General features: G+C 40.5%; 2 protein-coding genes across 2 annotated transcripts; one reads left to right on the top strand and one right to left on the bottom strand.

Moving 5' to 3' along the window:
- The first annotated feature begins 1,575 nt into the window (after window positions 1-1,575).
- iqce (IQ motif containing E) lies at window positions 1,576-11,404 on the top strand. Its single transcript, XM_084378956.1, has 21 exons — window positions 1,576-2,026; window positions 2,786-2,827; window positions 2,980-3,025; window positions 3,120-3,269; window positions 4,544-4,645; window positions 4,840-4,910; window positions 5,283-5,396; window positions 5,476-5,526; window positions 5,622-5,692; window positions 5,782-5,854; window positions 6,140-6,180; window positions 6,444-6,595; window positions 6,797-6,852; window positions 6,939-7,168; window positions 7,339-7,446; window positions 7,842-8,112; window positions 8,218-8,304; window positions 9,048-9,178; window positions 9,281-9,372; window positions 10,440-10,535; window positions 10,929-11,404. The coding sequence occupies exons 1-21, from the start codon at window positions 1,955-1,957 to the stop codon at window positions 11,051-11,053; spliced, it is 2,181 nt and encodes a 726-aa protein (XP_084235082.1). The 5' UTR covers window positions 1,576-1,954; the 3' UTR covers window positions 11,054-11,404.
- Window positions 11,405-13,553: 2,149 nt separating this feature from the next.
- On the bottom strand, window positions 13,554-15,090 carry LOC311272520 (uncharacterized protein). The gene is made up of 2 exons (XM_084378979.1): window positions 14,819-15,090; window positions 13,554-14,661 (listed from the first exon to the last, which is right to left on the bottom strand). Exons 1-2 carry the CDS (start codon window positions 14,988-14,990, stop codon window positions 13,817-13,819), a joined length of 1,017 nt encoding a protein of 338 aa, XP_084235105.1. The 5' UTR covers window positions 14,991-15,090; the 3' UTR covers window positions 13,554-13,816.
- Between the last annotated feature and the right edge of the window lie 9 nt (window positions 15,091-15,099).

Below are 15,099 nucleotides of genomic sequence, written 5' to 3'. Positions count from 1 at the left end.
AAAAAGGTTGGATAAATGTGTGTCTTAGATGAGATCTGCAATGGGTTTGTTTGCCCATGGAGAAAAGTATGCTGGTCTGCCTGACTGTGGCTCTGGGGGTCCACCACCTGTATAAACAGTGGATGAGAATATGAACCAGGAACAACAGCGAACTGAGCTCTCGACAGAGTTTGAGAGAAGAGGAGAGTTTGAAGAATGATGCAAAATGAGAGTGGGGCAGTTAACGTGAGAGATTCATATATATTTCTATTCATCCACATATACCTTACATGCCCACATGCTGATATCTCCCTCTGTATTTACTCCCTGTTCCTACAATAACAGCATGCTAACTACTTCATGCCAACGGGCTGTTCTTAAGGCCAATAGATGTCAACATACATGTCTCAGAGTTTTAAAAAAAGTCAACTTTTGTTTATCTTTCCTTAACTTCTCTTATATTATGCTGTAGTTTCAGAAAAAAAGAAAAAAAGAGAAAAATGGAGCATGATAATGGCAGGTTACAAGCAATCATAAAGTTGCAGTTAATCATGGGAGGAATGGGAATGTCTGGTAAGAAGAAAAAAACAAACAAACACAGGAAGCAAAACTGACTCAAAAGCAAACATTGTGATGGACAGGATGCTACTATAAGTTTTGCTCAAAAAAATAATATAACAACTGTAGTTTATCCAACAAGAAGATTGCATTTCATGCAGGTTTCATGATAAATTAAATGTACGCCTGGTTATCCAAAATATAAAACAAGCGAAAAAGTTACTTTTTCATAAAAGAAAACAAGTTGTCATCGATGTATAAAAATGTATTTTAATGTGTGTTTTTAAATCTGCAATATTGATTTGTATATGTAAAATGCTATCTTACAAACTGTCCAGTGTTGATCTGCTGTGGTCAGAAGTATACAATATATTGAAATTATATCATGATTGTGATATGAGACTACATAATGTCTTAGATTTTGGATATCGTTATATTGTGATATCGGCGTTAGTGTTTTCTTTTCCTGGGCTTAAAGGCTGCATTAGCGTAAAGTGATAATTTGTGAAAGCATGTGAAGTGATTTTGGGGATATTTCTAATAACTGAGATATATATTGTGTACTTAATTTTATTTTAAGGCCATGTCACCCAGCCCTAGTAAGAAGCTACCAAGTTGAACAGGGAACACTGGATGAATCTCCTTTATCTCTGCTCGCCCTCGTCTTCTTCTCCAGTGCAACTGGAGGAAAAGACCTGAAGTTCCTCCCTTTAGCACCTCTCCACCAATGGGTAACACGAGGAAATGAGTCAGAAACAAGGAGGGATGGGAAAAGTATTGACACTTGGCCCTGGGCTGTGGTTATGACTTCTGTCAAGCTATTCAAAGCGGAAATGTATGACCGGCTTGAATTTTCAAAATAAGCTTCTTAGTAAAAAACATCTGGGCATATTCTTTAAAATATAACAGATATTTGACTCATTTCAAAACGCATGTCGTCAATGATACACAGTCAACTAAAATACATGGTTCTAAATATAATTTGGTTAAATCTCGCCAGCTTTCACCCTGTTTATGTTTTTATTTTGAAGGCATGGCAACGCAGTGTCCGTTACAGCGCTGACATTTTCTAGCTAGCTTAGCACAGCTCATTAACAGCTGCCTGGTTGCTAGACGACTCAATCTGCAACAGCGATGTGAAAACAGTAACCTCCGCGTGGAAAGAAACTACATTTTAACGGATTTCAGGAAGCTATGGTCCACAGTGTTTGTCGCCGGCTTATTACACGCAGGATCCGCAGTGTTGTGGACTGAAATCTGAGTTGTAGCTTAGCTAACGTCTCTTTTGTTGCCCCATGTTTTTACGACTAGCAAAGAGGGGCAACCTGAAGTGCGCTCTTTGACTCGGGGAAAATGAGACGATCACACACGGATAAAGTCAAGTTTTCCAACTTAACGTAACGTTTGCTTGACAGCTATGTTTAGTGCGACTGCTAAGATGTCTCTGGAGGCGAGCGATGTTCAAACAGATGAAGACTGTGAGGAGCTGGTGAGTCCTTCGCTTTGGTTAGGTCGAGAACACAGCTGACTGTGTCCCTCAGTCTGTAAATAGGTTGTTTTAGTGAGAGTTAGGTGTTTATTTAAACCATGTAGCTGCATTATTTGTTTAACTTGTTTCCATGTTGAGCCTGAAGCCAAACACAGCACACACTACACTACACTACAGTACAGTACACTACAGTAGTCACTGGCAGCTGATACCAGCACTTTTGGCTTGTGACCTCTTGAATTGAGGTGAGGTTAGTTTGTTTTGTGGGTTTTTTTGGTCAGTTTTCTTATTTGAAGCACCTTTAAGAGGCATGTAGAGGTAAACAGTGTTCAATATGTCATCAAAAAGCAAGTTGTTTAAACATCTTAATAATAAATCCCCTCAGTGTATCATGGGACCCCTGGGGTTGGGAACCTCTGGTTTATGGGGTTTGATTTGATCAGTGCAAATTTAAGGTAACTAGAGCTGCAGCAATTAATCGATTAGCTGTCGGCTATTAAATTAATCAGCATGTTTTGGTAATCGATTCATCGGTTTGACTAATAAAGTCGAAATCCTCTCATTCCAGCTTCTTAAGTGTGACTTTTTGTCTGGTTTCTTTACTCCTCCATGGCAGTTAGCTGAATATTTTTGGGGTTGTTGACAAAACAGGACAGCAAGAGCAACATTTTTTTTTACCACTTCCTGACATTTTTGATCAAAAACTATTTAAATAATTGTAGTTTCATCCCTAAACACTCACTTCTCTGTCCAACCCAGGTTGAGGACGGCTTCTCTTTCTCTGCTGATATATTGGAAAAGGTAAACATATTAACTGCTAATGATAAATTTCATCATGTAGGTTATCTTTGCTTTTCTATGTCGGTTATTGACTTGCTTTCGACATATGTTCTGCCTCATGGGATCAGTTTGATCAAAACACATTTCCTCTGCTTGTGTCTGTCCACTATCAGAGGACAAGGAGGAAGAGATCTTCTGGCAAGCCTCCTCCTTCTCCAAGTAAGAGCTGCTCTGCTGGGAATTTTTGCAAACGCTGTAACAAACCCACTTTCCAAATTTCATGATTGTTTATACACAGTATATATATGTGCAGGGTCTCCGTACCTCTCCAGTATGAATGTGAACCCCAGAAGAGCAGCAGTGGCGGCCTGGAGACTGCCGAGGGCCTCCCTTGGGGACACCAGAGGGGACACGCCGGGAGAGAGCAGCTCAGCTCGCCTCACATCCCTCAGCAACGGCCATGGTAGGCGCCGCATAAACACACAGACAGTGTCTGTCCTCTGGGGGGATGGTGGGAGGAGTGGCTGCAAAGGCTTAGATGAAAAAATGACGGACAGATCGAGAAGTGGTTTGTTGACTTTGGTGGTGTCCAGCTCGCTACTGATGTCTTTGGGAAACTGATGATGAGCAGCACTGCAAGTGTTGCAACAGTTTTTCATTTGGCTTGATCTTTTTGGGATTTTACAAGAGAAAGTCGGTTCTAATTTTAAGGTGCATTCATTGATTTTTCTGCCAAATAGAATAACTCTACAACAACCTGACAAACACTTCATCTAACATATCTTTTCAAATGCAGCCAGTTGCCAATTTATGAGTTACACTGAGATAAAACTAATGCAGTCTAATACAATAATCCTGAAATAACTCCTTCCTTCATGAAGGTTTGGTTGTATCGTTCAGTTTGTGTTGAAACTGTTTTGGAGAGATGTTGATTCTTCTCTATGATCACTTTGGAAAAAGCAGTTTGTGGTCCTGTTCAAGCCTGTCTTGATAATTATGTTGTTCACTTATTGTACATATCTTATCTTACAGACTTATGGATGTGCAGTATGTACATGACCGCAATCATTTTTGTATTGCTTGTTGTGTTGTTCATGTTTGTTTACATAATAATCTCACAAATGTTTTTGCCAACATGATGCAAGAATAAGTAGCAGGGCTAAATATTATAATATTCATCTTCTGTTATAATATTTCCCATTCTAATTAACAGTTCATTGCTCTTTTAAAGGGTGCTATCATATTATTATTATTATTATTATATGATCCATAAAATGGTCTTAAATGACAATGACATTGCTCAATGAAATTATGTCTCAGATGATATATTGTCCAAGAAAGAGCAGAGTCAGGCCTAGAGCTGTTGAACTGTACTGTAACGTATACTGGTATATTTTTCTGCTGATATAAATGGCCTTGACAAAATGGCAGAAGCACCACAGCGTGTTTATCAGTGTTTTCTTTTCTGAAAACAACTGCCTGCTACTGGAAATTAGAGTGCAGTTTGCAGCCTGCGCAAAAGAAAAAGCAAAAACAAGCCAAAAATCATTTGCTTCATTATCTCTGTACTTTATTGCACTCTCCACACTTGTTATTTGATCTATTTCTATATAGAAACCTCGAATCGGTGGACCTTGAGGGAGCTTGCTCTCAAGGGCGTTAAATGCATGAGTCAGACAAAGTATTGATTCGTGTTGAGAAATATCTCAAACCTCGCTCTGTCTGCCTCCTTTTCAGATGCGTCCCAGACGCTGAGATCAGAGTGCGACGTCACACCAGAGCTTCTCAAACAGACCTTGAGCATGAGGCGACATAAACATCTCCACTCTGGATCCAATGGTGAGAGAACGCGTAGGTGTGTCGGAACAAGAAACAAAGTGAGGAAAAGTAGAGATGGGCTGAGTTGAAGTCTAAGGAGACAGGATCGAAAAGCTGACTGGACAGTGAGGGTGACATTATATCAGCAGCACCACCAGGTGTTACATAACTGTGTGATTATGTAGCATCTCCCTATTTGTCCCTCTGTGTCGCAGGCTTCACCTTCAGCACAGGTGACCGCAGAGATAAGGAGGACATGAATGACGAGATTATTCGCCTCAAGAAGGTAAAAGAGTTACACAATGACTGTTGTGTATGTAATAGGCATTGGAAGAAACAAGTATTTTTATTGCATCCCAGGTCCCTCTGCATAGATAAAGGATCAATAAGTAGACATGTACATCTCTGGTGTGCTGAAATGGCCTTGAGCGATGCATTCAAGGTTTTATAGCTGACTCAGACTTTCATTCCTCTGCAGAAGCTAAAAGGGGCTTTAGACATTTTTTCACTGCATTGATTGAAAGTTTTTATTTAGACTTGACATTTAATGATTTGCACATTATATTTATATGTTCAACATATAAAGGTCTTTATATGTTGACCTTTCCCTTTATGTCTCTCTAAATGTATGATCAACCACTTGTGCTTCTCTCTGCAGAGTCTCCACGCACAGAAGTCTGACAACCAGAAAATGAAAGCCAAACTACGCCGCCTAGAGGAAGATAACGCTAAAAGAGAGAAACAGATAGAAGAACTGTTGGATCCCACTAAAGTATGGTCACTAAATTGTTTCGATGTTTCGTCATAGAAACTTTAAGACGCATGTTAAAAACCTTTTTTTTTTTCTGCAGGCATCTGAATATACTCGTAGTTTGGTGGATAAGAAGAAAGAAGGGAGTGTGGTGAGTACATCCAGTCTGTCAGAGAACATACCAGCGATTGTTTTTATGATTGATCATCTTTCACAGATTTTGTAAAATTGATTCTGTCCATCAAGGTTCTCAATGGGCTGAAACAGAGAATCCTGAAACTGGAGCAGCAGTGTAGAGAGAAAGAAAACGCTCTGAGGTAAACTACGCCATGCCATCTTTGCATAAGTTAATTTGGTTTATGAGGGGAACAGCATCATTTTCAGGTGACTTGCTTTTTACCCCCAGTAAACTACAGAGTGAGCTGAGGACCACCAACCTGGAGGAGCTGAAGATCACAGTAGAAACCTACTTTGAAGAGGTAACATCCCTTTTCCTCGCTCTCAGGCTGCTTCTGTGCGCTGTGTTAAATGTCTGCTCTCAGAGTTGTTCTTTGTTCTTGGACTTTTTGTGCAATAACCCTGTCAGATATTGGTGTTGACCAATGAAATGATACCTTCCCATTGCAGGCATGTTCGCTTCCTTTTTTCCAAAGGTCAAAAGAGTCAAAGAGTGTGTAATCAATGAATCATGCCATCACATTGAAAGACCACACTCTTATATAAAGATAGGGGAAAAGACCCATTGAGTGTGTCTTGTCTTTCAGATCCAGAGGCTTAGGATTCTTCTCGAAGCTGCAGAGAAAAGGTAAGCTGATATATCTGCTGATCAGTTTCAGCTTCCAGTTTTATTTGTGATTTGAGGACGTATCGCGTCATACAAAGTTGTGACCACATCTAGATAAACTATGTTCCAGGGCTGCAATGAAACATTTTCATTGGTAGCACTGATGCAACCGAAACAACAAAAAACAAATCACTTGATGGTTTTTAGAATGACCAAATAAGAGTTTGTCAAGCACTTTACACATTTTTCTCACGAAATCCCTCCCCCTCTCTTTCTGTGTGCAGTAGTCGGGCAGAGAGTAAATGCTCCCAGAGGCAGCAGAAAGCTTTAAGCTCCACGGTTCATCGTCTGTCTGAGAACATGAAGCAGCTCCAACAGGAGAACTCAGCGCTCAGAGAGGAGCTCGACACCGACATTCCTGCAGGAGGAATCAAAGGTGTGTTCTCACACAACAAAACCACACTGACTGGCCAGATTAAAAGACATTAACTTCATTTATTCCTCCTTATTAATGTCTAGTTTCAATTTTGCTGTACCTCCTCTAAACGTGACACCTTTACTGATTACATGCAGTCAGTATTGTTTAATGTGTGTGTGTGTGTGTGTGTGTGTGTGTGTGTGTGTGTGTGTGTCCTAGGTTACAGAGAGTGGAGTAAACAGAGACTGTTGCGAAGGCTGTTGGAGGTGGAGAAGGTGAGGGAAAACTTTAACCAGCCGTCCATCTAAACACACACACACAGTAGCTTCATCACAGACCGACTCTTCTCTCCTCCAATCAGAGGCTGGAGGACAGCAGAAGACACGCCCAGTCAGCAAAGAGTAGCAGTCGATTGGACCAGGAGGTCCAGGCCACGCCAAATGCGATTCTGGGGTTTACCATGGCAACAGAGGCAGTGGTCTCCGTAGGAACGTGCACTGAGGAGGGGGAGGAGGTGTCTGAGCTGAGAGAACGCCTCAGCCAATTGGAGAAGGAGAGGGCGGAGCTTCAAGAGACGCTGTCAAGTAAAGAGTGAGTGAGCAGCAACCTGAGGCCACCCAGTTCACCTGCAGCTTTTATGACACACAGTGTATCCATGTTTCAAACCGTAATAAATCTTATACATCTAAATTCATGACACACACCAGAGTGAGAAAACAGTTTAAGTTGGTTTATTAAGCTGTGTTGTGTTTGTGTTTCAGTGATGAAATGAGACAGTCGAGGACAGAAAGAGAAGAACTGGAGAAAGAGACAGAAAGATGGAAAGCCGAGCAGACAAAAGAGCGGGACAAAGAGAGACAGGAGCACAAGTATGTTTTTAGCTGTGTCATTTGACTCATCATCCCATCTATGGTGGGTTAGGTGTATCACTATATTGCAGTGTTTTGTGAGCTTGGAATTTTTCAAATTAAAAAAAAAAAGAGGAATTCTACATGATCTTATAACTTTGTCCAATCACTCCAACTTCTGCAAATTTGACCAGTCATAGTAGTTTTCCTGTGCAAACCTTTGAGAAATCCTTTCTGTACATTTTGTGTAATCCTGCTGACAAACCAACCAACAAACAAAAGAACGAACACAGGTGAAAACAAGACCTGGGTTTGGAAAGCCTCAGCTAACTTATGGCTAATTGTTGGAGGACATCTACTACAGTTGCTAGTTGTGTTTTGTCACCACTTCCTTGTGCATTATTTGTGCTTCTCAGACAGGAGTTGGACCAGCTGAGGGCAAGGATCCAAACTCTGGAAGACAGAAGTAAACCTGCACAAGCTGAGCCCTCCTCTGTCTCTGCCTCATCGCCAGAGGACAATGAGGACACTCAGGCTGGAGCAGGTGTGGGAGAGGAGCGGGAAACTGGAAGCAAAGAAGAGAAGGAGGGGGCGGGAGATGAAGAATTAGGTACAGACGCAGGGATGAAAGAAAGAGAGAAGGCAGCATTGGTCATCCAGACAAACTGGAGGGAGCACAGAAATAGGGTAGGTAACACACCACAGTTATGTAAAAGAAGCTGTTTGTGTAAGAAATATATAAAATTATCTTTGTTTTCTCTTTCTATCTGTCTCTTTGCGTTCTATATTAAGGACATTGTGATGTTGCAGTCAGCATTTAGAGGCCACCTCCTCCGAGAGTCACAGCTCAAGGACCTGCGGAATGACACACGGAGAAAGGTCTCACCCACACACACACACACACACACACCAAACACTTCAGTATAGACTCACAGTCAGTGAATCATGTTTCACTTCAGAGTCATCGTATTCAAAAATCCCCAGCACTTTATAAACAGTTGGAGCCGTAGTTTTTTTTAAATGATTCTTCAAACTTTGAAAAATATGTTTAACTTTAACATTCTCACAGTATCACACTGCAGGGGGCTCTATAGTCCTCATTATTTTATTTTCTCTGTAATGTTGTATTTAGTAATGCTGGACATTTCCTGAATTCTGCAGATTTCAGTTTTGGATTAAATCTGCAGAATATTGAAATTGGCAATAATTAAAATCTCATTAAATGAGTAACAGGATCTCAGTGAAAATCTCCAAAGTCTTCTAAAATTGGGAATAAGGGCCAGCTGGTCTGTACACAACCACAAGGTGGAGCTGTTGTCCTGGACAAAGCACTTCATAGTTGATGGAGGTGTTTTTTTTTATAAATGAGCCTCAAATGAGTTGAATTTAATGGGCGCTTCGTGGGACACACAAGGACACTCTTTCCCGAAATATGTGAATATGTGAATCATGATTGTAAATGGTCTATCAGGATGTTGGTTTTATGAAACCACAAAGAATTCGACAGTGACAAGCATGTTTTGAACCGTTTAATCTTAAAAGTTGTAAGGCTTTAATACCATCCTTATCTCACATAACCCTCTTTCTTTCTGCTCCGTCTCTTCCTCCTCTCGTCTTCTCAGGCTGTAGAAGCAACAAACCGCGGCGATGCTACGCCCTCCGTTGTAGAAGGAGAGCTGGACGCGGTTGCCCTGACGATGATACAGTCCGCATTCAGGGGACACCTGACTCGCTCTAGTCTTGTAATAGAGAGGTAATTCATGTTCACACGTAAAACACCTTTGAATAACAGATCCACTGCAACATGCATTGTATTTTCCTGCATTATGTGTGTGTTTATGTGTTTGTGCATTAGCTCCGGGGTCTCTGTGCCTTCTCTACTGGGAAGCAATTTGCCCACGCTGGTACCAAGAAGAACTCGCTCAACACACACACCCGGCAGAACAGGTGAGGTTTGATGCTTTCATAACTTTTCACTTGTCACAAGCTTTTATACGCTTTCATGATGTTGGTATTTTTAAATTAACATTCAAATGCTCCACACATTTCTGCACAGTTGCAAATAAAGATGAGGATGCATTAATATTATTAGAATTCAAATATTTGTTGAATTTGATTCCAGGGTGCCTGTTTTCTCTGCAGCAGACAGAGTCTAGACAGGCTCATATAAAAGACAGATGAGGACACTCATGTACCAGTAACATTACTACCTCACATGACCCCTAAAGATCTGAAGTTCCTACTTTTCAAGGGCCCTTAACTGACCTTAATGACCCTGTTAGACTCCACCATATTTCCCCTTCACTTTCCCCTCCATCTCTCTGACTTTTAATAGGCTGACAGCAGATGGGTACACAGAGCAAAGCAGTGATATCAGCGATCCTTAGTAGACTGCCCCTGTATTTATTGTACAGTGGGCTACACTGGGAGATGTGGGTCTGTACAGTCTTAAGATGTTCTTAAGGCTTTTTACAAGAAGACATAGGGCTGCGATAACTGTCTTTTTGATGCAATTTTGGTTAGAAATATGCAGTCATTTTCATGGTATAGTGTAGGGTGTTTCATTGTGGACTCATCTGTTGATTCTTTTCTTGATTATTAGATGAATTGGTCTATAAAATGTCAGAAAATGGTGAAAAATGTTCATCAGTGTTTGTCAAAGCCCAAGACGGCGTCCTAAAGTTTTGTCCACAACCCAAAGATGTTCAGTTTACGGTCATAGAGGAGTAGAGAAAGCAGAAAATATTCACAATCGAGAAGCTAGGATCGGATAATTCAGACTTTTTCTTCTTAACAAAAGTAGTTGAATATTAATATAATATTTCAAAAGTTTTAGATGAATTGTTGCAGCTCTAGTACAGCGTCAATGTATGTGGAATGTAAATAAGGATATTTCAAGCATGAAATCAGGCATGGCATAGTCTATACATTTGAAAATATTTTCATTATTTTGATGATGTATCTAAATGGTGCCCTGAAGGACTCATTACTAAATGTGGTGTTTTGTTGCCAAGGTGCTGCATCGCTCCATAAAGATGATGAAAAGCAGGCAGAGGAAGAACCCTGGCTCGATTCGAACACTCACACCTCCAGGATGACACCCAAAACAGGTGAGAGAGAGGTGACCTGTCCTGAGAGAAAGAGCTTGATAAAATCATAAATACTCAAGTGAGAAAACGCAAATTACTACTTAAAATTCTATCGATTTCTGTCATGTTTAGTCTTTTTTTAAGAGTTGTTTGTCTTAAATAGAATATATACACATATATACTCAGGTCTGTTCATCTTTCTTGACATCCTTCCTCCTTAAGGTCAGAGGTCAGCAGGTCTGTGTGCGTCTCTGCACTCCAACACAGACGGAGAGCCTTACAATTAAAATATGATGTTTATGAGAGAAGTTAGTTTATTTGTTATTCTTGTGTCCAGTCCACTACAAATGTGTTTGTTTAAAATGAATGGTGTCATGGTGATTAAGCACAACTGTACCTGTATATCTCCTGCAGACCAAACAGAGCTTCGTTGCACAGCCGAGTCTGTCGGAGCCGCTGCAGTTGATTCTGACGACTCTGATGACATCATCGTGTCTCCATCACGTCCTCTGAGAAGCAGAGAAGTCTTAATCTTATAGACCTTCTGGATTGTGTGTGTGTGTGTTTCTGTGCGTGAGAGGGTGTAGGCAGGAGGAATTTCTGCCTGTTTCTACTCACAGCCTGCATGTCACAGACTTGCACAGTCACATGTACCAAATCGTTATGGTTTTGGGTTCTTACTGAACCTGCAAATGTTTGCTGGGATGTTCCAGTATTAGTCAGGACGATACATTTACAATAATCGCTGTCTGCTGATCGATTGGCTGTGTAAGCGCATTTTTCTCTACAGTAATAACCAGAACATTCTGGACAGTTGGGTACAGGGTCCTTTATGACATAAAGTTAAGAGGCACATAAATGCCGATGTGAAAATAAAAGATGTCGATGCATCCCAGTGTTGAGATGAGGCTATAGGATGGAAAGCACTCACATATACATGAACTACACATCCCCTGTAATTTTATGCTCTATCGTTTCAGCCAAATAGTCCTTTCCAATAGTCTCATATTTTTTCAATGATTGTTTGTTTGCCAAAGTGCCTACTTCATGGATACTCATCATAAGGGGAGAGACTACAGGTGAACTGGGTAAATGTTTAACTTATAGATATCATGATCACCAAGCTTCCCCAATGTATTACTAACATTAAGACACTTACTTTTATATTACAAGCTCTCTAAAATGTTCTGTTTAAATATGCAACTTAAGCATTGTCTAATTAAAAAATACACCAATTTGCATTTATTTCCAGAACAGAAATCTGAAAACTGGAAAAAGCCAGCTTCAAAATGCAGATTCGATATTCATCGTTACATAAAACAGAAAATTCTGTCAACAGCCATTAAAAAAAACATACATTTTCGACCTGTTTTTATGAATAAATGTGATATAAATCGGGCTACGAATTATGAACAAACTGCTCAGTTAGAATATACACAGGAACAAAAGTGGAGAGTTTGGTGTAAGTTCAACTGAAGAGGATATTTCTAGCTCAGAAAATGAGAAAAAACTTGTTCTGGATAAAAATGGATGAACGGTAAAAATGTTAAAGTTGCAATATGTAAAACTTGACCACCTGTCGGATTTATACTCAAAACAAACAGGGCAAACCTTTTCACGGTGACCTCTGGGTGGTGTTGTTATCAGGAAGTTAACTTCATGCAAATAACTGTTATAGAAGGAGTAAATAATTCCTAATTCTACTGCTAAATAAATGGCGATCTTCAACATTTCCTTCACTAAGTGTAATAAGATATGTCCTTGTTACTCAGTCTAGATACGGTAGACGGCAGTCTCGTCACACGTTAGAAATCCAACGTAAATCTTAAATGAATAATTCAGGCTCTGAAAGTGTGAGAACAACGCAGTTTTCTTTACCTTGAACCAGAACTGTGACTGAGTGTGATGAAGATAATGGCAAATGAATAGAACAGATACTTTATGATTGAAAGAGTGCTGCAAAGGTAGAAGCATTTAATGTTCAGTCAACTTGGTATGCAGGCAGATTTCCCTGTTATCTGCCCTGCTCTCCAGTTGGAACAAGGTTTAAAAGGGTTATCAGAGTGTGTGTGTGTGTGTGTGTGTGTGTGTGTGTCAGGGCTGTTACTACACTGTAGTGTTACTTACTGAAACAAACACTTCAACGTGTATTTTGCCGTTTTCTTTCCACTAGACTGAAAGAAGACTCATGAAAAAAATGGCCCAAAATTGTAAAATCAACCAGTCTATTTAAAAAATGACACCTGTAGTTTCTCCTCACAAAGTCTGGTAGTAAATGTAATCATTTTTCTCACATCACTGTAAATTTGTCTGGATTTCACAGGATAACGAATGAAATATATTTTGGCAGGCCAGATTTGTAACACATAAACACCGTTACATCAAATCTATCATGTATGCTTTATAAATTATGGCTGATTCTGAGGTGTGATTGAGGGATGATTTTCAACTGATGCACTATTGAGTCAAACTGTGAATAAATTATAGATCAGTCTGCTGCAATACGAAACACACAGTCAGTACAGTGGAGGGTACACAGGCGGTCCGTCTAATGCCAATAATGTTTGTGCTTGAAATAGACGAACGATAAAACGTAGGGAGGTCAACAGAGAGGATGGACGAGTGCCGGTTTCCCCACATGATGTGTGTAACTTAATTTCAATTGATTCATTCAATTAAATGCTGTTTTTATAATAAGAACGTTGTGACTGATGTCGTTCTTGCTTGAAGTATATTTACTTGAGTACTGTACAGGGAGCAATTATGAGCTAGTTGTACTTTATTTGAGTTTTTCCATAATTAATGTGTTATACTTGTACTCCACTACCAACTACTTCAGAAGGATTTATTGTACATTTTACTCCTCTACATTCATTGACATCTAGTTACTTTAAGGGAGCTTGTGGATCTTTTGTTTTATGATGTAGGCTGGTCGTTAGTTTATGTTAGCGGACTCCATTTCTAACTAGTGTTAGTGTTAGCTGCTGTTGCTCTCTAATAATCTAATATAATCAGACCCGAGTCCTTCACAAAGAAATCCACAGTCCAGCAGCTTTAAGTTACTGAGTGCAACACCACTGTCGTAAATACAAATCCCAGATCTGTACATGTCTGACCCAACGCTGTGATCCTACCGACTCACTGAAGTTACATTGTGCAGAAACAAGTGATCAGGGGCGAAGAGAAAAGACAGATTTCTCCTCTAAACTCAGAAGGTTTCATCTAAACTTTAAAGTAAAGGTGATTCTGAGATTCTTCATGAACAGACATTTGGCAAAACCAACAGCCATTAACAGCGACCGTCACTGTGAAACTGACACATTACTCGCACTTTTCTTGCGTTTCATGGTTTTGCAGGTTAACAGGTTTTCACCTTCATGAATCCTTCCATGCTTTTTTATCTGTGATATCCAACAGAACCTCTTCCCACAGATTTTGCAAAGGTACGGCTTCTCACCCGTGTGGACTCTCATGTGAACCGACAAGTTACTGGCGCGCGTGAAATCCTTTCCACAGGTGTCGCAAGGAAATGGCTTCTCACCTGTGTGGATTCTTGTATGAGCGTTTAATGCTGATCTCTGACGGAATCTTTTCCCACAGGTGTTGCACAAATATGGCTTCTCACCTGTGTGGACTCTCAGGTGTGCATACAATTTGGACTTAAACTTAAAGTTTTTCCCACATGTGTCACATCTGTAGGGCTTTTCAACTTTGTGTCTTTTATGTCTTTTCTTTGGTTCTGGCTCTGCAGCTTTAGTTTTTCCTGAGTCTCTACGTTTGCCTCCTTTCTGATCTTGGCTCTCAGCTACATGAGAGTTGTGAGAGAGGAGCTGGTGGTCACTCTCTGGTTCTGGTTCTCTGTGGTCACTTTCTGGTTCTGGTTCTCTGTGGTCACTTTCTGGTTCTGGGTCTCTATGGTCACTTTCTGGTTCTGGTTCACTGTGGTCACTTTCTTCATGAGGAGTAATCAACATAAAGGTATCAGTCTCCTGCTTCAGTATGAGCTGCTCTCCCTCCTGACTGCTGCAGAGTTCCTCCTGTTCCTCTTTAATCTGTGGAGGCTCTGGGTTCTCTTGGTCCAGACTGGAGTTCCTCTCCTGGTCAGCGAGAACCTCGTCCTCCGTACAGACATGCTGCTGTGGGAGCCCTGGAGGGACACAGAGTAAAAGGAGGAGGATACTACTGTGATGGTGAATAAGAAATACAGACAGGCGAGCACATTAGGACCCCTGTATATTTAAACTATTGGGATTGTATAGAAAACGAATGTCTAATTATTGCCAAAATAATCACATTTTACTCACCTATCCTGTGTAATTTCATGTCGGGTTTCCAAACGATATCCAGCAGTTTGCGCTGCCGGTCGATCTCCTCCTCGTACTCGACGATAGTTTTCTGAAAAACTCCGAGTATTTCTTCAGCAGCAGCAGTTAGTCGCTCGTTGATGAAACCTCTCAAACACTCGACAGAAGACATTTTTAGTCAATTACAACTAAGTCGGCTCGAAGTTTTACTAATAAACCAGCCTGTTTCAGTATACAGGTTTGTCGACTGGCGCCGGTCTTTTGTTTACTTCCGCGTGGTG

Source organism: Pagrus pagrus (assembly GCF_965226575.1).
Source record: "Pagrus pagrus genome assembly, chromosome: 2".
NCBI classification, from domain to species: Eukaryota; Metazoa; Chordata; class Actinopteri; order Spariformes; family Sparidae; genus Pagrus; species Pagrus pagrus.
Note: the sequence above shows the minus strand (reverse complement) of the source record. Positions and strands in the feature narration are given on the sequence as shown.